The 22,214-nt window shown below is 50.3% G+C and overlaps 2 protein-coding genes across 5 annotated transcripts; one reads left to right on the top strand and one right to left on the bottom strand.

Annotated features, from left to right (window-relative positions):
* Positions 1-251: 251 nt before the first annotated feature.
* On the top strand, positions 252-15,893 carry SUMF2 (sulfatase modifying factor 2). Of its 2 annotated transcripts, none has more exons than XM_070362337.1 (9): positions 252-383; positions 2,045-2,201; positions 5,079-5,193; positions 5,947-5,991; positions 6,366-6,516; positions 7,395-7,450; positions 8,342-8,426; positions 8,605-8,749; positions 15,745-15,893. In XM_070362337.1, the coding sequence occupies exons 1-9, from the start codon at positions 317-319 to the stop codon at positions 15,869-15,871; spliced, it is 948 nt and encodes a 315-aa protein (XP_070218438.1). In that variant the 5' UTR covers positions 252-316; the 3' UTR covers positions 15,872-15,893. The 2 variants fall into 2 exon arrangements, with proteins under 2 accessions (XP_070218438.1, XP_070218439.1); XM_070362338.1 differs by lacking the exon at positions 15,745-15,893 and adding an exon at positions 10,157-10,996.
* Positions 10,729-22,109, bottom strand: PHKG1 (phosphorylase kinase catalytic subunit gamma 1). Of its 3 annotated transcripts, none has more exons than XM_070362334.1 (10): positions 19,463-22,109; positions 16,888-16,977; positions 15,957-16,135; positions 15,473-15,527; positions 13,529-13,594; positions 13,090-13,253; positions 12,614-12,704; positions 12,321-12,474; positions 12,015-12,140; positions 10,729-11,669 (listed from the first exon to the last, which is right to left on the bottom strand). In XM_070362334.1, the coding sequence occupies exons 2-10, from the start codon at positions 16,968-16,970 to the stop codon at positions 11,424-11,426; spliced, it is 1,164 nt and encodes a 387-aa protein (XP_070218435.1). In that variant the 5' UTR covers positions 16,971-16,977; positions 19,463-22,109; the 3' UTR covers positions 10,729-11,423. The 3 variants fall into 3 exon arrangements, with proteins under 3 accessions (XP_070218435.1, XP_070218436.1, XP_070218433.1); XM_070362335.1 differs by lacking the exon at positions 19,463-22,109 and adding an exon at positions 19,313-19,357; XM_070362332.1 differs by lacking the exon at positions 19,463-22,109 and adding an exon at positions 18,553-19,278.
* Between the last annotated feature and the right edge of the window lie 105 nt (positions 22,110-22,214).

Raw genomic sequence — 22,214 nt, 5'->3', positions numbered from 1 at the left:
AACCATTCCGAGCATCAGGGACTTTTCCAGTGAGTCAGCTGTTCAAATCAGATGACCAAAATACTGGAGCTTCAGCTTCTAGACCTTAATCCTGAGGAAACAGCTTCTTAACCGGTTCTAGAACACAACGTGGGAATTTGGGACTCTAGTCGCCGCCTAACTCCGGACTGGCTGCTAGCTGGGTGGGCTCTCGTGAACAGTGCGCAGGCGCGCGCAGGGCACGGCCGCCGACGTGAGGCGTGCGGGGCGCGTGCGCAACAGAGCCGCAGGGTGGTGCTACTCCTGCAGCGGTGCTCCGGGGGCTCGTGTTCCCGGCATGGGCATTTCGCTGTCGCCGCTGCTGACTGTGCTGTCGCTCCTCTCCGGCCGGTGGCTCGAACTAGGTCAGTGTGCTGGCCTGCCCGACTGTCCCAGGAGGCAGGAGGAAAGGGCTGGGGCGCTCGGCCACCGCGGCTGGCAGCGCCCGGAGGTACCTCCCAGAGGCGGCCAGCTGGGCGAGGGGGTTAACAGCTCGTATCGTTGTATTTCACTTTTTTTTTTTAAACTTTTAATTTATTATTCTGGAATCTTTTGAGCATAAAAAAATTAATAAAACAAGCCTCTCCCGCCCGCCCCCCGCGCCTCCCCCCGCCCCCCGCCACGTACCTGTTTCCCAGTTTAAACAGTTGCCAATTTTAATCTTGCTTGTTTGTAACCCCTTCCATTTTTCCATTCCTCTGGGAGATTTAGTTTGGAGTGAATTGAGGCACAATACAGTTTTATTCGTAATTATTTAGTTTGAATAGCCAAAAAGACAAGAAAAATCACACACACACACACACACACACACACACACAAAGTATCACTAACTCTCCCACCTAAAAAATTAACAATACTCCTTAATGTCATTAAACATCCAGTTAGTGTTCAAATCTATCTGCTCTGTTCTTAAATTATAGTTTACTTGTGGAATTAATGTCCAAATAAAATTCAAATATTGCTATTGTGTGTTGTTTCTTAATTCTCTTTTAGTCTGAGAATCTCCTGCTTGCTCTATTCCACCCTCCAGCCTCCCTTAAAGTTGATTAAATCATTAGTGTGTGTCAGAATGAGATCCAGAAAAGGGCCAAAGATAAGATTCTGGGGGACATGAAAACGTGTGGACTCTGCCTTTAGGGAACTTAGAGTACTTAGACATCTTTAGGTAAAAACACAACAAAGTAGTACATCAAGCCAGAGGAGTGTGGCCTTTAGGGTCTTGGTTTCTTCCTGTCAAATGAGGGAGTTGAAATAAAGATCCTTTTAATACTATGATTTTTTTTTTTGAGGTATTCAAACAGCATGTATGAGAGAGTTCATTCGATTATTTGATGATAATTTTTGTGCACTTGTGCTAGGTGCCAGGTATAACCTGGGAAAATAGATGTAGTTCTTTTCTTTCTTATGTAATGGAGAAGAGGCAAAGAAACAACATGAGCAGAAGAATGAATGGAAAGTTGATAGATGTATTTAAGGCTATGCTGTTGTTTAGTCGATAACTCGTGTCGGACTCTTGCGACTCCAGGGACTGTAGCCTACCAGGCTCCTCTGTCCATGGAATTTCCCAGGCAAGTATTCTGCAGTGGGTTGCTACTTCCTTCTCCAGGGGATCTTCCCAACCCAAGGATCAAACCTGGTCTCCTGCACTGGCAGGCAGATTCTTACAATGTTTAGATTTATCTCACTGGGACAAAGGGTTGTCATGTAGAGGGACAGAGAGGTAAAGAAAGAAAATCATTTGTTGAAAACCTACCATGTGCTAAACATTTCACACATTTTAATATAGCCATGCATTTGAGTTAGTTAGATATTACCCCCATTTTATAGATGAAGAAACTGAAATCCAGAAGAAGTAATTTGCCCAAGGTCATTCAGCAAATTAAGTGACAGAATAAGAATTTAAAGCCAAATTTTTCAGCCTCCAGATTTTTTCACTATAGCATTGAGTCTTACATATGATCCAAATATTGCCACTTGTTTTATATATATTCATGTAATTAATGACCACTCTCTTTTTCCTCTGCAGGAAATGGGCAGACAGTCAACATGGTCCAGCTACCAGGTGGGCGATTCCAGATGGGAACTGATTCACCAGATGGCAGAGATGGTGAAGGACCTGTCCGGGAGGTGACGGTAAAACCCTTTGCCATCGACATATTTCCTGTCACCAACAAAGACTTCAGGTACTCCCAGTGTTCTTCCAGGAGAAGTGACTCCTGGAAGAGTTACTCTAATAATATTTCACAATATTTAAAAGGAGCTTAGCTTGTTCACTATCAGAATATGACCTTTGCAAGTGTTATCTGCATTTTTCAGATGAGGAATCTGAAGTCCAAAGAGTCCTCATCTTTCATGAGTGGCCAACTGGGCCTGTAACTCAGATCCCCTGATTCTTGAGCCAGTGGATTGTCCCATGCACTGGGCATAGCACTGAGAAACATGGGCAGAAGTCAGACACTCTTCAACAGAAGAGGATCAATCGGGAGAAGGGGCATAATAGTTGAGAGTTCCTTAAATTCCCTTTATATTGGGTTGGCCAAAAAGTGCGTTTGGTTTTAAGTTAAAATGACGTATTTTTCAGTTTCAACAAGGATGTTACTGAACTAACTGAACAGACTTCTTGGCCAACCCAGTATTACTTAGGGAAATGGAATTATTTCCAGAATCAAACATTTTGATTCCAGCTTAATCTAGGAAGCCATGTTGAATGCCTCAATGTCCCCAAAGTGATACATTTTGGGTAGGCTAAAGTAGAAAATGATCCAGCATATGTCAGTAATTTACCTTCAAACAGTGAAGGGAGGAGTATATAGAAAGGAGGGGGAAGGAAGAGGAAAGGATGGGAAGATAAAGCAAATGTGAAAAATGACTCAAATTTTACATTTGTGGATTTAAAAGTTTTCAAGATCAAAACTTGCTGGTGAAAATTGATTCAGGAGACTCAGGCTAAAATAAGCATAAAGATTGTCAGTAAACTCCTCAGGCCTTTTGACTCATTGGTTCCACCTCTAGGAATTTGTCTTGAAGAATTAAGGTTGTCCAAAAAAGTTTAGCTAAAAAGGTGATTTTGTAAATAAATGTTAACAATTTAAGGATCACTTAAATATATTGCATCAATATAACAGAATACTTAGTAGCCTTAAAAACCTGTTGTCAAAAAGAGATAGTTAAAAATGTTGTGAAGAAAGGTTACAAAATACTACATAGGATTTGGCCCAGTTTTTTAAACTATGTGTGTAGAATGTATATGTGTTAAAAAGAACTGGAAGATGCAATATTGCATGAGGTGATGGATTTTGCTCATGTTTTTGTGATTTCCAAATGAAAATAATGACAGGAAGAACCTTATAAAAGCGATTTAAAAACCCTTGATTGGGGACATCCCTGGCAGTCCAGTGGTTAAGACTCTGTGCTCCCAAGGCAGGGCACTGGTTCAGTTCTTGGTCAGGGAACTGAGAGTCTGCATGCTGCACAGTGTAGCCAAAAATAAATAAATAAATTAGAGATGTCATCTTAAAAAAAAACTTGGTTGTGGAGTGAAGAGGGAGAGAATATAGACAGTTGTATCTTGGTGTGATAATGGATGGTTTTAGTTTTTTCCTTTTTCTTACCTATGTTTTCTCATTTTTCTATAATATAATGTTATATATGCTTTAAAAAATATTTGTAAAAGGAAAGTTATTAAAATCAAAGGAGAAATCACTTCTGATCAGGCTCACACCACATGATGACAACCATAAATTGCTAGCTAGATAGATGCATTCTTTTATGTTTCAAATGATGACCTTTTAGATGAAGGAAATATAATGTCACCCCCAGAAAGCCCCTAAACTTTGCTTAGAACCCGTAATCTGTGTTTACCTCTCTGGTAAGAGTCTCAAACCATTCAGATGGTCAGAGGTCAATAAGTAACTATTGCTACCAAATCTCGCCTCCTCCTCCATTCTTAGTACCCCTTTGATGGGTGAACAGTGTCTTCTAATATCAGAGGGCTAACACCAACCGGGTACTCTTAGTCCAGAGAAAACAATCTGTCTTATCCTGGAAATCTGCATGTTGAAATTGGCTCAGCCATACCAAACTATATGAAAATCCATTATAAAATCTCAGCAAGTCATTTCTTAAAACAAATATTCATTTGTTTGGTGACATTGGGTCTTAGTTGCAGCACTTGGACTCTCTAGTTGTGGCTTTCAGGTTCAGTAGCTTCTCGGCATGTGGGATCTTAGTTTCCCTACCAGGGATTGAACCCGCATCCCCTGCATTGCAAGGCAGATTCTTAACCGCTGGACCACAGAGAAGTCCCTCAGCAAGTCATTTTGATTTGACTCAATTTCTCTCATCTGTCTGAAGGAGATAGTAAAACCTATTCTCCCTTCCTCCCATGATCGATGTGAGATTAGGTATGTGTTGAAGAGAGACCCACTCCCTGCCCTTGAATCTTCTCAGCAGCTTTATTCATTATCTCCAAAAACTGGAGATAACCCAGATGACCTGCAGCTGGTGAATGGATAAATGAAATCTGGTCTATCCATCCAGTGAAATACTACTCAGCAATAAAACTGCAAAAAAAAAAAAAAAGGAACAAACCACTGACATTGTCAACAACACGGATGATTCTTGGAAGCAGTATGCTAAGTGAAAGAAGCCAGACCCCAAAACTACATACTGCCTGATTCAGTTTATGTGAATTGACATTCTGGGAAAGGCAGAACTATGGAGACAAAAAACAGATCAGTGTTTGAGGAGGCATCGGGGAATTTTGGGGGGCAGTTAATGGAACTGCTCTGTATCTTGATTGTGACATTGACTATATGGTTTATCAAAACTCACAAAACTATACCCCCAAAAATGTGAATTCTCCTGTTTGTGAACTGCACACACAGAAACAAATTTTAAAAGAAAATCTGCTCAGGCTCTCAGGTTAATTCCTTGTAGTTCCTAAAGACTCTATGATGTGTGACTAATAGGATAAGGGTGTATGAGGTTTGCTGCAGCAAGAGAGGGTGAGGGTGGAGCACAGAAGCCTGTCCGCTAAACTATGAAATCTCTCTTTTTAGGGAGTTTGTCAGGGAGAAAAAGTACCGCACAGAGGCTGAGGTGTTTGGGTGGAGCTTTGTCTTTGAGGACCTTGTCTCTGATGAGCTTAGAAACAAAGCAACCCAGAGAATGCAGGTAAGAGAACCCAGGCTTGCAGCTGGGTTCATGGGAGTGGGACCTGGACCGAGAAGCCTATGGGGTCTAGGGGTCACCTGGGCCACCGTAGAGAATCAAACCTGAGAACCAGAGGCAAGGAAGAAGCCAGAGAGACCCACCCTGGAAGAGCCAGATGAACACACACTCCCGGGAAGTTCACTCTGTGCTGAGGTCCACAGAGAGAGAACTGTAAGATGCAGATAATACACAGGGTTCAGCGTACTCCCTGGACCAGCCAGAGAACCCCTGGAGAAGCCTCCTTCTAATAAGGGTGTTGAGGTGTCACACTTTAAAGATTCTGAACACAGGGGCTTCCCTGGTGGCTCAGTGGTAAAGAATCTGCCTGCCAACGCAGGAGATGACGGTTTGATCCCTGATCCAGGAAGATCCCACATGCCAGTGAGTGACTAAGGCCGTGTGCCACAACTACTGAGCCTGTGCTCTAGAGCCTGGGAGCCCTAACTACTGAAGCCCATGAGCCACGATAAGAGAACCCACTGCAACGAGAAGCCCATGTACCGCAACTAGAGAGTAGCCCCGCTCACCCTAGAGAAAAGCCCGCACAGCAGCCAACACCCCACACAGCCATAAACAAATAAGTAAAAGATCCCAGACACAGCCTCACTTGGACCACCTGAGTCTCAGCCTGAAGTCTCTGCCTCCTGGATGTCCGTCAGGAAGGTGCCTCGCTGGGTCAGAGCACCTTGTAATTGCGCTCCTTCTTTTTTGCAGTCTCTCCTCTGGTGGCTCCCCGTAGAAAGGGCATTCTGGAGGCAGGTAAGGGTTGGTTCCTCAGTCTTGTTTCCTACCCCTGCTGACTCTCATTGTGGAAGCCTGGCTTCCCGTGATCCCTTGCCCATCTGGGAATACTGAGTTTTAAAGGATGACGGAGAAATTTCAGGGAAGCAGCCAAGCTGCCCCGTGTGCTCTGCACCAGTCCTTTTACCCTGGCCCATCCCCTTTGTCCCCTTTCTCCCTTTTGTCTCGTGTAGTCCTTTCTGTCTCTGGACCTCTCCTCGCTCACCAGGCTCTCTCTTCCTACTTCCTTGCTCCATCTAGTGGTAAAAGCTGAACTCAGGCACCCTAAGCCTAGCCTTCCTCAGACTTCCATGAGCTCCCAGAAGCTTGTCTCACTTCATCCTGGCTATCAGCCTGCAGGTCCTGGCTCTGGCATCCGAGAGAAACTGGAGTTCCCAGTGGTACACGTGAGCTGGAATGATGCCCGTGCCTACTGTGCTTGGCGGGGGAAACGGCTGCCCACCGAGGAAGAGTGGGAGTTTGCTGCCCGAGGGGGCTTGAAGGGTATAGAGATGCCAGGGCAATCTTCCTTGATTCTTTCTCTCCATCCTGCCTTGCATGGGTGCGGGGTGGGGAGCTTCAAAGGGTGGGACGGGCTCACACTCCCTGGAGTAGTGCTTCTTACACTCTGTGGTCATGGATCAGTTGTTACTGTTATTTCTAATCTGTCTCAAACCAGTACTTCCATAAAATACCATAAAAATTAATAACTAGAAAATGGAATGAAAAAACAGACATACTTTTTTTTTTTTTAATTGTTGGAGATTCCACAGACATGTGCCACTTCAGATAAATACAATCAGAACCACATGGCGTGAGGAAAAGAAAAGTATTCCCTACGCTGGATACCTTTTCCATAGCTGTGGAGGGATTAATGTGACAAACTGCTATTTGTTCGTAACTCAGTTATTTTTCAATCCTAACTAAACAAAAAGTTAGAGTGAAATGGCAATTCGCCATATTCACTGCCTCTACACACTCTTTGAATGAACACCAGCTATACCCATAGTCAGTATTATTCATGTGATAAATGAGATTGCTTGTTCATTGATCCAGTCTAAGTCCAGTGAACAAATCTCTCAGTGCTTACCCTTGGTTTCTGTACTTACCCCAGCATGAGTGGGTAACAGATAGTTTACAGAATGGCACTGGTCCAAATCACACCTAGGATTGTGCTGTCCAGGAACAGATCAGAAGTCAGGGGCTCTGAGTGCAGTTCTGTGAGGACAAGGGAAGGGTGTGAGATGTCAAAGTGAGTCATCTTACTCTTCTTTCTCATCACCTCCTCTCTTCCTTTCGGTCCCCTCGCTCCTTCTGTCTTTCCCTTCTTCCCCAACCCTTTACCTCTCCCCTCCTCTGCTGTCTCCTTGCCCTCCCGGCAGGTCAGGTGTACCCCTGGGGAAACAAGTTCCAGCCAAACCGCACCAACCTGTGGCAGGTAAGACAAGTTCCTCGCCCTTGTTCTTTTCTGAGGGTGTGGATTGAGACTTGCTGCAGGCTGGGCATGGCATTAGGCCATGGGACTCAGGGGCCTCCATGTTCTAACAGACCGGAAAAGGGGTAAAGCAGTAAAGGGATAAAGCGAAAGACAGTGTAGTGGGGCTGCGTGGTAAAGATGAGCAGTGTGTGCTCAGGAGCGCATCCCTGCCTGGGACGGTGGGGGAGTGACTGGACGGTGAACGTGCCATTTGAGCTGGTGGAACTGAAGCTTGCCAGGAGAAAAATGGGGGAAACACCATGCGTGTCAGCAGTGGGAAAGGGTCCAGCGTGTTCAGAGATGTGACAGACTCTGAGGGCTGGCACACAGAGCTGCTGCCCTCCAGTCGAATGAATAAGTTGAACAAATGACATCAGCAAACACTGGTTACTTGTTCCAGAATCTTGGTGGTAAAGAGCAGGAGGTGAGGAAGGCAGGGTCAGGGCAGGTAAGGGAGAGTGAAGCCTGTTGGTGGTGGAAGGGAAGGGGAAGGTGGAAGGGAAGGGGAAGGTGCAAGGGAGCACTGGTTCCTGTAGGGAGAGGCGGGGTACAGAGCGGGGAGACGGGGCCTTTCCTCCGAAGGCACGTGGGGTTCATGCAGCTGAGGGAAGTCGCTGAGAGTGGAGAAGTGGGTGGGCTGGGCGGGTGTGGACATACGGGGAACCACAGACTTCCTAATCCAGCCAGGAGGTCATGGTGGAGGACGTGAGGCAGCTAGCTTGGGACCTCAGGTCACTGCCCCATGCCCTTCCCCTACCCCAGAGGGTACCGCAAGATGGCCTTGGTTTAAAACCCTCTGGGCAAGTGGATGGTAAATCCTGTAACCTAAACATCCCTTCCCACCCACCCCAGGGAAAGTTCCCCAAGGGCGACAAGGCTGAGGATGGCTTCCATGGCGTCTCCCCCGTGAATGCTTTCCCCCCACAGAATGACTACGGTAAGACTACACAGTGGGTTGCTGTCGGCGCTCACAGGTTGGTTGGCTGGATGGTTCTGCCTGGTAGTCGAGGCAGGAGAAGCAGCGCTGGGAAGCATTCGGTCCCCTGGGCCGTTGTTGGTCAGGGCGGGTGGAGGTGGCATTCCCAGCCAGGGCCTGAGCCGCCGCTGTGCCACAGGGCTCTATGACCTCGTGGGCAACGTATGGGAGTGGACGGCGTCAGAGTACCAGGCTGCCGACCAGGACATGCGTGTCCTCCGGGGGGCGTCCTGGATCGACACAGCCGATGGCTCTGCCAACCACCGGGCACGTGTCACCACCAGGTGAGGGGCTGGGTCCTGGTCTCCTGGAGCACAGGTAGCACCGGAGCTGCTGTGGGCACTGCTTCTACACCTCTCTCTCCACTGGGGGGTGTGGGTCCAGAAGAGAAAGCAAGCCAACCTCACCAGGTAAAGCCAGGAGCCTGGTGCCTTTTCCTGCCAGCTCTCAGCACCGAGGTAGACTGTGTCTGATGTCTTAATTATATGGGTTTCTCTTATCCTCATAGCTAGGCGTGCAGAGGGAGGGGACTGGAATGGCCACATCAATAGGTCATGGCCAGGGATCATTGAAATATTAACTTTTCTAACAAAGAGGGCACGTAAAAAAACATTTTCTGCAACCATTTTGTTTTACAATCAAGGAAATATAGTCTCAGGGAGGTCCTGGGACCTGCTCATTTCATACGGATGATTAGTGACGGTTAGTGCTGGCCCCTGAATGGTAGAGTTCCCAGCTCCCAAGTTGCCTTCTAGGACTTTCTGCTTTGTCTGTAGATTTATTTTGATTAATCTCCTTGCAGCTCCTCCTGCTCCTGGGTTCCTTAAGGATGGTAGAGAGGCCATGTGGATTATCCTCACCTTTTTTTTTTTTTTTTTTGATGTTTATTTACTTATTTATTTGCTGCATTGCATCAGGCAGGATCTTTCATTGTGACTCACAAACTCTAGTTGTGGCACCTGGGCTCAGTAGTTCAGTGCACTGGTTTAGTTGCCCCAAGGAATGTGGGATCGTCATTCCCTGATCAGGAATCGAACCCCATTCCCTGCATTGCAAGGTGGATTTTTAACTATTGGGCCACCAGAGAAGTCTCCCCTTTTACCTTAGGACAAAGGAGTGGAGAAAGTATTGGTCTGGGGACCAGGAAATTGGGTTTGCTGCTGATTCTGCTGAAAGAGTGGTTGGCCTTGGGCAAGACATGTAAATCTTCCTGGTATCTGATTCTGGGGTCTGTGAGATGGTGAACAAAACCTACCCTCCAGAGCAGTAAGAGAAATAGCAAATGCAGGAATCCATGTGAAAGTTCTTTGAAAAGTGTGAGTACTGATTGAGGCTGTGATGGTCTCACTTGTTGCCAACAGGTTCTTTTTGGCTGAGTTATTAGTCTGAACTACCAACAGTTGGAAGTTATTAGGCACAGCCTTTCCTGCCTTCCATGCAGTCTCAGGACCAGCCTCGCTTCCTCCACCCTGTCCCAAGGTCCCTTCTTACCTCTCCCTACTCCCCAGGAATGGCATGCCCTCTGGACCTGCCCTCACACCACTTTTCTTTCGAGACTAGGCCCTCCTCAGTCCCCAGCCCCCAAAACCCCAGACCACAGAAGGCCCTGGGAGCTGGAGCAGGAGAGCTGGGTGAGGCCCAGGCCCCTTTCTCAGCAAATGTCCGTTCTCTCTCCCATTCTCTGGTGGCAGGATGGGCAACACTCCAGATTCAGCCTCAGACAACCTAGGCTTCCGCTGCGCTTCGGGTGCAGGCCGACCGCCTGGAGAGCTGTGAGTGGCTATGCAGAAACCAGAAGAGTCCTGTGGCACCCAGGCCACTCCCTGGCCACATTCCAAACACAGCCAGACTCCAGATGACCTCCATCCCTTCCCCATCCTCTGTGACAGGCACCTCTCCCCAGGGCAGGAAAGGACCCTGACCTCCACAGAAGGGTGATACTGTGTCTTGGACAAGGGGCCCAACTTATTGATTGTGGCCAGGAGCTGGATGTTTCTCTTAGAGGTCAGATATTGACCATATAGGGGCCACATATTCAAACAGTTGGGTCACAGTGCTCAGAAAGGCAGTTTGTGAAAAAAATTTTCAATCTGCTCCTTCCCCCTTTCATGATGTCTGACCCAGGGATCTGACATTATTCAAGGCAGAATCTCCCCCAACCCAGGAATTGAACCAGGGTCTCATGCACTGCAGGTGGATTCTTTACCAACTGAGCTCTTGGGGAATCCAGAATCTCCCCAGGCCTCCTTGTTTTCCCAGCAAGTTGCCATAGAAAGAAAATGATTCCTTTATTTGCCTTATTTGTGGGGTTTCACATGTCTCCGAGGGAACCTGGTTTCCAGCACATGAAATGCAGTTCCGTGGGCTCTTTAAAGCTCAATGTCAGTCTTAAAAGGGTCTAGGAGAACCATGGATTTACCAGGTGAGACTGTGCACCATGGGAGTCGCAGAATGAATAGTACTCAGAAGAAACAGCAGATGATTCCCTTTCTATTGTTAATTATGCAAGGGCGCCCACATGCCTCTATAAACGTCCCCAGAGAAGAACCTGCTCCCATGGTGTCACTGGGTATTGTGGGGTCAGTAAAAATCACCTGTGATTGTGATTCTCAGACTGTTCTCTTTCATCCTCACCCTGGGACCCTCTGAGCAGTGCACTGAGTGTCAGTAACTCTGGGCCTCCAGAGGAGAAGTGGAGATGGTAGTACACCTGGGCAGTGGAGCTGCGTAGAGGCTCCAGGTTCTAGACCACAGCTGGTCCCCTAGTGCGGGGGCCTGGCTCCGGCTGCACTGACCATCAAATGATGCCTCTGAGAGGGGAGAGTGGCCCCAGTTCCTGAGGTCCTGGCCAGGGCCAAGTGTACCCTCTGGACAGGGCCCTGCACACACTCTCACCCCCTTTTGGTGGCTTCTGCACCCTGCCTGACCCCCGCCCCACCTACCCCGCCCGCCCTCCGCTCAGAAGTCCTCCTCAACCAGGGACAGGAGCACGGCCTTGGGCGTGTTCTCGAAGAGGGCCGCCCGGTTCTGCTGCTGCCCCTTCTTCACCCAGTGACCATAGATCCGGAAAGCGTAGGCGTCGATGAGTCGCCGCAGAGGCCGGAGGGCGTAGGGGTCTCGAATGACAATCTCCCGGGTCACGGGCTTCACCCGGCGGTACTGGTAGTAGATGCGCACTGAAGCCAGCACCGTCAGGCAGATCACCTGCGGGGGGCGGGGCCTGAGCGCCGGGCCACACCCCAGGCCTGTCTCCTCCCGCGTCCCACGCAGGCCGACCCGAGCTCGGATGTCTCCAAGCCTTGTATGGCGACGGTTGGGCGCGTCCTACCGTCACCGCCTCCCGCCCCCCGCCCCCCAATTACCCCCATTCCCGCCCGGCCCGCAAGCGCAGGCTTTTAGACTATCAGCAACAGAAGCCGGAAGAAATTGAGCTGGAACCATCATAGGGCTGGATAGGAGGGGAAGGGCAGGTGGTCGTAAGGAGTCCGTATGAAGGGTACTGGGGGCTTGGGTTTCAGGGGCCCTGAGTGGGAGGTGAGCCCGTAGTACCTTGAACTTGCCCCGGGGGCTGAAGTGACGCACTTCCTCCACCACGTACTGCTGGAAGAAGGGGTGCGCCAAGGCCTCTTCTGCCGAGCAGCGCCTCTGGGGGCTCACCACCAAGAAGCGGGAAACCTGAGAGAAACACGGTGGAACGGAGGACGTGTCAGGCCGGGGTCTCTCTCGCAGCAGGCGCCTCCATCTCTCCCACCACTCCTCCCCCGACCCCCAACAACCCCCCCTCCCCTGACTCCGACACCAACACTGGACTTGCCCCTCGCCTGAGCCCGGGAGCCAGCACACCCGGCCTCTCACCAAGTCCTTCACGGTGTCCGAGTAATCATCCCATTCCGGTGAGCCAAACTGGTAGTTGCCACTCATGATCATTCTCAACATCAGCATCTGCTTGCGGTGCCAGAAGGGCGGGGAGCCGGCCAGCAGCGTGTACATGATGACCCCCGTGCTCCACCTGGCATCCGGGGAGCAGCGGAGGGAGACAGGTGGGCGGGCTGTAGCGCCCACCCCATCCCCCTTCCCCAGCCCGGTGCTCCCAGTCAGGGGAGCACCCCTGTCCCTACGGGTCACCTCCCTCTCCCCAACACACTCACATGTCCACCTCCTTCCCATAGCCGGGGTGGTCATCGTTCATGGAGCACTCGATGATCTCAGGGGCCAGGTAACTGGGGGTCCCACAGACCTCTGCAGGGACAGTTTCCATCGGGGCAGGTCAGCAGAGGCACATGGAAGAGAAAGGCCCACAGGGACAGTAGACGTGGAACTGAAGTGGTATGGCCGGACTGGGACTCTGAACACGGCCCCAGGCTCAGAGCCAAGGGCAGGCCAGGGTGCTGGCTCCTATGGCCACCCACTTGGGGCCTGTCAGTGGCTTGGTCATAGGAGCCAGCACTGGGTTGGAACACAGGCAGTGGGAACCTGGCTCAGCCCAGTCCCGGGAAGAGAGAGCCAGCCTTGAAATGGTAGGATTTTTTATTCTGGGGGGGAAAAACCCAGGCAGTCCCTGTTCCCGGGAGAGCTGATGAGAGAGCCTGAGCCCCTAACACGGGCTGGGGCCACGTTTCCAGACCTCGCAGCTTTTCTCCTGGCTCCAGCTGGCAGGAAAAGCCGAAGTCTGTAAGCTTGATGTTCATGTTATCGTCCAGGAGGATGTTCTCAGGCTTCAGATCCCGATGCACGATGTTGAGTCTGTGCAAGGTGGCGATCACCTCCAGCAGGGCTCTCATGATCTTCCTGGGGTGGCACAGGCACACGTTACCCTCATCTGCTACTCTGCAAGGTCAGGTAACAGGCAGGGAGACCAAAGCCCATAGGCCAGCCTGACTGCAAGTAACAGAGGACTCCAGACAGGCGGACCCACCTAGGCTGGGTCAAGGAAGGAGGGATACCACCATAGCCCACAGCGCACACTCCCCAACCAGACCAGTGCACGCCGTGCTGCCTCCACAACCTCCGTGCCTAAGCTGGACTCAGACAGGAAGTAGGGAGAGGGGCAAGTGGACCCTCACCTGGTCTCTTTCTCACTCAGGGTGACCTTCTCAGTGAGGTAGTCAAAGAGCTCCCCTCTCTTCATCCTGTGGGGACAGAGGATTTGTCACTGGATGGCCCAGCAGGTCACCCCCTCCTTACCCTATTTCCCACCTAACACCTCCAGGGGCAAAGTGGCCCACTCCCCACTAAGGACCACAATCTGCAGGGAGGAGCTGGGGAAGTGAGTGGAGAGGCTGTCTGGGAAGGTTGGAGTAAGAACAAGGGACACTGGAGGGGTGGGGTGCCACCATTGTGAGGGTCCCCATGTGTGGGAGTGACAGCATGGACTGGGACCCATCAAAGCCAAAATCAGAGTCGGGGGAGGAGAAAGGGACCCTGAGTCACTGGCCCAAGGTCCCAGACCCAGATCAGAAGGACCAGAGTGTCCTGTCTTTTTCCAGGAACAAATGGAAGCAGCAGCAGTACAAGTGATGGAGGAGCGGTTTTGCCTATTTTTGGATTTTTTAGAAGTGTGATTCCATCTTCCCACTTGAGAGGATCTAGAAGGAGGTCTCTGCTGGAATAATCTAGTTACACCCTGGAGGGCAACTTGAGGCAGCATTATAAATAACTTCCCAAGCAACTTCTTCAAAGGTTAGAGACATTTGAGCTGCCCCCAAGGGCTCTACAGGACTGAGCCACTGAGCAGAGTTGAGACAGCTGCAGCTGGGCAAGGCTGGAGGGGTCCTGGGAAAGTCTCCCTTGGTTGAATAAAAAAGGTGTATCCTGCCCACCCCTCCAGGGAAAGCAGGGTCCAAGAGATTTTGGCCAGTATCAGAGGGAGACAAGAAAATCCTTGAATTTAGCTGATGCAGCAGGGAGGGGAGTTCTCTTTGAGGAGCAGCCCAGAAATTACAGATGTAATTCAGACATTATCGGTACCATGTTCTTAAAAAGCAATGTGTGCCTCCGGTTTTGATCACTTCAATTCCATTTTAAACACACTAGGAGAACTCACTAATGGCAGCAGCAGCAGCAAAAAGATGTACCAGTAAACGCTGGGACACTGCAAGGGCCATCAGCAGGCTCCTGCCTCCTACAGCTGGCAGTTTAATTATACACAAAGGCCAAATTAAATGGTGTCTCCACGAAAAAAAGTAACACTGTGCATGTTCAGTATGGCGACAAAAAAAAAAAGTTCCAACAATACAAAATCTGCTTGAATAATTCTCTGAAGTAAATCTAGTCCCTAGATGACAAGGAGCTTATCTCAATAGTCCTGTTGGTGCACAAGCAAAGGAATAGTGACGTGTTGTTGACAGTGATGATGGTGATGATGACAATGATGATAATGTCAATCTTTGAACTACATGCCAAATACAATCTCTACCGCCTGCCTCTCTCGTGGGCCTCTTGCCCCAATACTGCCTCAGCTCTTCCCTCTGCTGGGGGCTCCTTCTCTGGGTCTTGGCTGGACTCCATCTCGCCCTTCATCCAGGTCTCTGTTCAGGTCACTTCTGGAGAACATTCCCCACCCGCTCCCTCTGACCCTTGCTCAGCTCTGTGTGTCTGGAAATGTGCATAACTCTGTGTGTGTTTTGTGACTTGATTGCTTTCTCCTCACTCTCGGTGAAAACTCGTGCACGCAGTAGGTTTGCCTATCCTCAGTGTCTAGAATAAGCATTGCCTGGCCGCCCTGGTCATCACATGGTAGTTAGTAATGACTAGCATTTACATTGTGTCAGTCCCTGTGTATTTATTACTCCTGCAATCCTGATGAGAAAGCTGATGTGGAAAGTAAATCGTCCAGCCCAGAAGGGACGCAGGGTTCAAAACCAGGCAGCCTGATCCCAGGGGCCTGATCTGCCTAAAACTTCTGTGTCCTTATTTGATGTCCACCATGTAGGGGGCTGGCTGCTGGTCTCCAGGAAGCCCTGAATGGGGAGAATTTTCTCAGTTAGGCCCCAGGCCTGGGTACTTACAGATCAAACACCAAGAAGAAGAAGGTGTTGGTCTCATAAGTGTCCTTCAGCTGTACTGAAATGGAAATGGCTCATCTCAGGAGCAGAGGAGCCCAGGCGGGGCAGTGGAATGCAGGGGTGAGGGGATTAAAGGCTCTGTGGGCTGACTCAGAAGCTGGAGGGGGTTTCAGGGTTCAAAGGAAGCCTCCCCCTCCCCCCAGGAGAGGGGGCAGCCAGGGACTTTGAACTCCACATTCCTCCACCCACACCCCTGCCTGTCATCCCTTCTGTAGGGCTGAAGGAAGAGGCCTGGAGCTGAATCCTGGGAGCAGGAAGTTGGAGCTGGGAGCCCCAAGCCTCCAGGCACTGCGCCGGCGGGGGCCCTGGGTTGCGGGAGACAGTCTGGGTGTTTCTGGCTAGCTGCACTGGGGCCACACTCCCCGGCCGGGTTATCAGCGCAGAACGGGGGCAGGGCACCCTGCCGTGGCTCGGGGCCACCACTCACTGATGTTGGGGTGTCCCGAGACCTTGCGCAGGATGTCCACCTCCTTCTGCGTGGCCTCTCGCAGCTCCTGCACCTCCTCAGAGCTGAAGCTGCCCCCGCCGGTGATGTCGATGATCTTCACAGCGTACTCCTGGCACGTGGGCTTGTGGATGCAGCGCCTGACGACGCTGCTCACTCCCCTAGGGGTGCAGAGGACAGATGGTCCCGGGGGCCCCTCACCCCAGGGGGAGGCCCACATTCAGGCCACAGCAGAGAGGTCCTGCCTTGTCCCCCAACTCCCTGTGAGCTTCGGGGCAGCAGTCCCCAACTTTGGGGCCCATTTTTGGCACCAGGGGCCAATTTCATGAAAGACAGTTTTTCCATGGACCTGTGGGATGAGGGATAGTTTTGGGATGATTCAAGAGTGTTACATTTATTGTGTACTTTATTTCTATTAGTATTGCATCAGCTCCACCTCAGAGCATCAGGCATTAGATCCTCGAGGTTAGGAACCCCTGCTTTGGGGGACAGAAGGTTGAAGAAGGCTCCGGGGGATGGGGGCGATTTGCCTGGAGCCAGAGGAAGAAGTCTGCTTTCAGGCCTCCTGGTTTCCGTCACTGCTCTTTCTCAGCTCAGAGGAAGAAACCGTACACCCCTAGGACCCCGAGCTGCATTCTGACGCCTGACCCCTGACCCTGAGCCAAGGCTGGATTGGATGTGCTGTCAACAGCTCTGGGGTGGGGGGTGGGGCTCCCTTTGCTGGGAGGGTCTCTGATCTGGGTGCCTTTATACCTGCTTCCTCCATCCCAAACCCCAAACTGAAGTTTTCTCTAAGTGGACAGTGCTTTGGAGATGAAGACGGTCAGGACTCAGGGTCAAGGAGAGATTGCTCCTGCCCGCAGAGCCGTCCAGAGGCTCGGATCGCACTTCTTGGGGGAGGTCTGGGCCTTACCTGCCCAGGATCTCCTTGGGCTCATAGTTCTCATAGAAGCTCTGTGCAGAAGAGGAGTCCGGCAGCGACTTGTCCTGGGTCATATCAGCTCTAAGAGGGGAACAGAAAGAAACCGTCAGCCTTCCTGACCTAGGGGATGTGGTCTGTGAGGGCTAAAACTATCTCTCCCTTAGCTTTGTATGTCCTGGCAGAGGGCTGACCTCTTGTGAATATTCAAAATAAATGCTTGTGAATTTTATAGATAGCCAATGGGAATGTGCTGTATAACACAGGGAACTCAACCTGGTGCTCTGTGTCAACCTAGAGGGGTGGGATGGGATGGGAGGTGGGAGGGAGGTTCAAGAAGGAAGTAACGTAAGTATAGCTATAGCTGATTCATGTTGATACATGGAGAAACCAACACAACACTGTAAAACAATTACCCTTCAATTAAAAATCAATAAAATTTTAAAAATAAAAGATAGTTTAAAAACCACTTGTGAATTTTAAGAAAGCTCTGGAAAGAGCTCAGCTTGCTTCTCCCCACTGGTGTAAACTCTTGTGATCCCAGTTGACCACGTGGCTCGCAAAATGTTCTCCTTGTTAGCTGTTGCTCCCCAGAAGGAGCAGCAGATGGTCAGCCAGGTCCAAGCCCAGGTTTGAGGCAGGAATCAGACCACTGGGCCCCAGGGTTAGCTCTGACAAGGCCAACACACCCCTGGGTTTAGGAAGTACCACCAACAAACTCTGCAAAGGACAAATTAAAGTGCTGTTTCTTTTTCCTCTTGGAGGAGATGAAGCCGGTCCTGCTTTCCTTTGCCTGCCCTCTGCACTTGTGGAAAAGGTGAGAGACTTCACCGGCGCCCCCATAATCTCACCTTATTGCTCCAGTAGTAACTGTCCTACCCGGAAAACACCTCTCCTTCCAGGACAGGCTTCCTATGCTTCCCACTGCTGCTTCCTCACTCCTTCCGTCCTTACCCAGGACTTCTGTCACTCTCCCTCCTTCTCTCTTCCTTCCTTCCTCTGTTCTCTTTCCTCCTTCCTTTTCCCCTTCCTTTTTTTAAAAGGTTTTTTTTTTTTTTTTTTGGCCTATATTGTTTTATTTGGGGGGCTGCACCACTGGACATGCGGGATCCTAGCTCCCCAACCCAGGATCAAACCCACATCCCCAGCACTGGAAGCCTGGCATCTTAACCACTGGACTACCAGTCCCCTTTCCTCCTTCCTTTCTTTCATACTCTGAGAAGCACTGTGCCAGGTGCTCCGAGGGAGGCAGAGCTTGATGGGTGAGTCCTGGTCCCGGCCCCTGGTGTCACTCATGGACGTGTGCCCACTCCATCCAACTGTGATGGTCTCTGGGACTTCCCAACCACCCCTCCCGCCCGGCCCAGTGCAGGCGTATTACTAGTGCTGCTCCACAGATGTCAGTCAGCGGCCGGAGGGATCCCTCTGGTCCAGATTCCTGCCCACAGGATGGTCCTGTCCTCAGCATGCCCCAGGCCCTACCTAACGACCAGTGAGCCCTGGGTGGTCCCGCTGCAAGGCAGGCAGAGTGGAGCCAGGACACTCGGGCCTGGACTCAGAGGAGCTGGCCGGCTTTGCTTCAGGAACGTGGAGGCCACTGGGCACCGAACTCCTTCCTCGCTTGGAGGATTTGAGGAATGGAGAAAATGCTGTACCAACCGGAAAAGGGGCAGAGAGAAAACGGGCACGAGCTTCCGCTCAGCACAGCCAAAGCTGCCTCTGGTCCCACTTCCATCTCGCTTTCTGGGTCCAAGAAGGCCTGGCCTGATCAAGGGGCCAGTTTGCTGACTGGCGGCAGCCTGGGCTGCCTGGAGACAGGCTGGCTGTTCCAGGAAGCCTGGTGTCCTCACTGCTGGGTGCCTGGTTACCGGGGGAAGGACAAGAATAACAACGGTCTCCTCTGCCAGTGGCAGGCCTGGCGCTGCCTCCACTCCACCCTCGTCAGCAACCCCGGCTGAGCACAGGAGTGTCTGTTCCCCAGAAAAATTAGCCCAGTTCCTGGTGAGTCCTGTAAAGCTCCAAGGCGGGCATCTGTTCCCCTGCTCCCCACCTCTCAAAGCCAGATAGGAGGTCTCTCCCTTCCCCCAGCCCTCCATGCGCAGAGGGTGTATCCCGACCCAGCCTGGCATGCCATCCCATCCAGGGGCCCCATTCCCTGGCACCACCATCTCCACCCGAGTTCCAGCACTGGGTGGGTAGGTGATGAGGTCCATCTTGCCCCATCCCCTTGCTCTAGGCCTAACTTGGGGCCAGCTTCGTGCCTCTGTCCACTGTCCCCACCTGCATCCCCCAAGGCACCCCTTTGTAAAGGGTCCCCAAATGCGAGGACGTAGCCCGGTCCTTTTTGGAACATAACATCTCTCCCCAAAACTGACAGTCAGCAAACAGTCACAGGGATCTATTTTCTGTGGACAAATACCTTCAAAAGTCAGTGCTGCCATTCTCCTGGGTTCGTCTACTGTCAGAAGTGAGAAGAAGTGGGCCTAGTGGGTTTGGGAGGGTCTTCTCTACCCCATGACTTCTCCTGCTCCCCACCAGGCTTTTATCACTCACTGACCCAGCTACTCACCGCTATACCTCGCAGGCCCTGGAGTGAACGTGATGGGAATCCCAAAGGTCCCGGACCCGCCCAGGGAGAGGGGACAGCGGAGGACTGAACCGTGTCCCGAGCAGACACTTGCGGCCCGAGTAGGATATCTTGCTGTTCTTCCTTCTACTTGAGGACGGAAGGCTGATGTGCCAAAAATAAAGCACAACTGCAAAGCTGGGATGCTGGCCAAGGCTTGGCAGGCCAAGTCTCACCAGCGGATGACCTCTGGTGGAGGGTGAAGGAAGTTCGGGTGGCCTGGGAGCAGGCAGGACAGCATGTGGTGATCAGTCGGTGACCAGTCTTCCCTCAGGAGCTCACTAAGCCTCCCTCGGGAGCTCACTAAGCCTTCCGGCATGTGGGAGAACAAAGCCAGCTTGCCGGGAATGCACTGACTTCTCTGTGTGCTGAGCGCTCTGGAGACACCCCTGTGCGCCAACTCTGCAGCCTGGCTGTCCAGGGGAACTGATCAGCTATGGTTTGTGTGGCTGATTGACCAAATGCAGACCTCAAAGTTTATCCCGGACTCCATCTCTCATCAGCCTCCAAGATTTCATTCTTAACTCATTTTGTTTTCAGCCAGCAGTTCCTGATGAATGAGAGGAGGTTCATGTGCCAGGAAAAACACTTGGGCGCTAACTGTGGGCGGCTTTGGGCCCTTTGGGTTAGGGTCCTCATCAGTGTGATTCTAGCTTAAGAGGTTGACAGAATTGGAAATAATGTATGCTGGCACCAAAAGGACACTTAAAAAAATATTTCAGAGAAATTAAGCTTTTTCCTATTTATTTTTTATTTATAATGTATTTGGCTGTGTTGAGTCCTAGCTGCGGCTGGAGGGGTCTTTGATCTTCTTTGCCACTTCTTTGCATGAGGACTCTAGTTGCGACATGTGGGATCTACATCTCTGACTCAGGCCTTCTGCATTGGGAGCGTGAAGTCTTAGCCACCAGACCACCAGGAAGTCCCAGTAGACACTTTTTTAATGCTCTCTCATTCCAAAGCTACTTGTTATTCAAACCCCTAATTCTAATACACCAAATGAAGAAAGGGATAATACAGTGCTTCATACAGATGCCGAGCCTATAAAAGCCCACTTAATGAGCATTTTACAATGTACTGCAAATGTACTCTCACTTGAGCCCCTGAAACTCTGGTATTAAGCCAATTTTAGAGAATGTGACTTGTTCTATGAGGTCACCAAGTGGAAGGGCCTAAGTCAACCCCAGGTATACGCCCACATGCTCTTTCCACGTCACTACCTCTTTCATTCTAGGGAAATATTTTGCTGAATTGTTACACAGAAAGGAGTTGTAAATGACTTTGTCTCTATCCATAAAGGCCACCAGCTTACTGAGATGCAACATCTGGTCCCAAGGATGAAAACATTTAAGTCCCCTCTTACAGTCAAAAAGACTCATTTGTTTTCCCTCTCCTGATTCTAAGCTGTAGACTCATGCTGGTTTAGTTTCAATGCAAGACAAAAATCCCTCTGACATTAGGGCAAAAGGCCAACATACCTAGTGAATCATTCCCTGTGCCCTTTTCTGTACAGTCATGGTTCCCCCAGGGAGAGGCCAGATCAGCCAGACTCTTACATTTTATTGTCAGAGGTTCATTTGCCTTGGATTCACTGCTTCAACCCTATCTAGGTACCCAACACACATCATCTTGCCTTGGACATAAACGGCATTAACACTACGAACTCAGGGGTCTTAGGCATTTAGGAAAATAGGCAAAGAAGCCCACTGGTGAACCCAGGCAATAGGCTGGGGGACTGGACAAGAGTGAATTGTCTATGGTCATTTAGGTCCTTGGGCAATGCAGTCTTGGCCTCTTTTAGGAACTGAATTAGATTAGGTGCAGAATGGAGCATTCTGAGAACACTGCTGAGGATAGGAGGTAACAAATGAATAATTCACTCAACAGCACTTCACTCACTTCATGGTAACGGAGAGAAAAATAAAGAATCAGATAATGGGAGCTCTGAGAGGTATATGTGAAAGTCAGAAAACTGCAGACCATAATGCAGACTTGAGGTCAAGAAGCAAATGAAATTTTGAGTTGTGAAGGATAGAGCTGGATTCATTTAAAAAAAAAAAAAAAGATGCACACTAAATGGTGCATCTCCATCTCCTTAAGGTAACATGGAGAGGCAACTTGAATCTTTCAGGAAGAGCAACACACCATGCCTTAAATAGAATGAGTTAAAAAAATTTTTTTTTTATTTGGCTATGTCAAGTCTTAGTTGCAGCACACGGGATTTTTTGTTGCACCACACACTCCCTAGCTGCGGCACACAGGCTTAGCTGCCTTGCGGCATGTGGGATCTCAGTTCTGTGACCAGGGATGGAATCCATGATCCCTGCATTGCAAGGCAGATTCTTAACCACTGATCCCCAGGGAAGGCCCCATATGCCTTAAGTAGAGTAAAAGCACTTGCAGGGGAACTGCCTTCACTAAGGCAATGATTTTTCATCTCTAACCAATTAACTGGATGTTCTAGGGTGAAAGTGATAGATACTGCTGACCTGGCCACGTGGAGACGGCATGTATAATGGCTCTGCTCCCACATTTCCTTTATCACTCTCCTGACTTAGGACAGTACTGTACCTGGAACCTGTTTAAGGAACAGCACATTTGCTGGGGAGCAACTAGGTGGCCGCTGCTTTAATACCCAGAGACTATAAACTATATACATGTAGACAGCTGTGTTTTCCTGCAAAATCCATTGTGT

The sequence above is a fragment of the Bos mutus genome, chromosome 25 (genome assembly GCF_027580195.1).
Source record: "Bos mutus isolate GX-2022 chromosome 25, NWIPB_WYAK_1.1, whole genome shotgun sequence".
Taxonomy (NCBI): Eukaryota; Metazoa; Chordata; class Mammalia; order Artiodactyla; family Bovidae; genus Bos; species Bos mutus.
The sequence above is the reverse complement of the archived record's forward strand: the minus strand, read 5'-3'. Positions and strand labels throughout refer to the sequence as shown.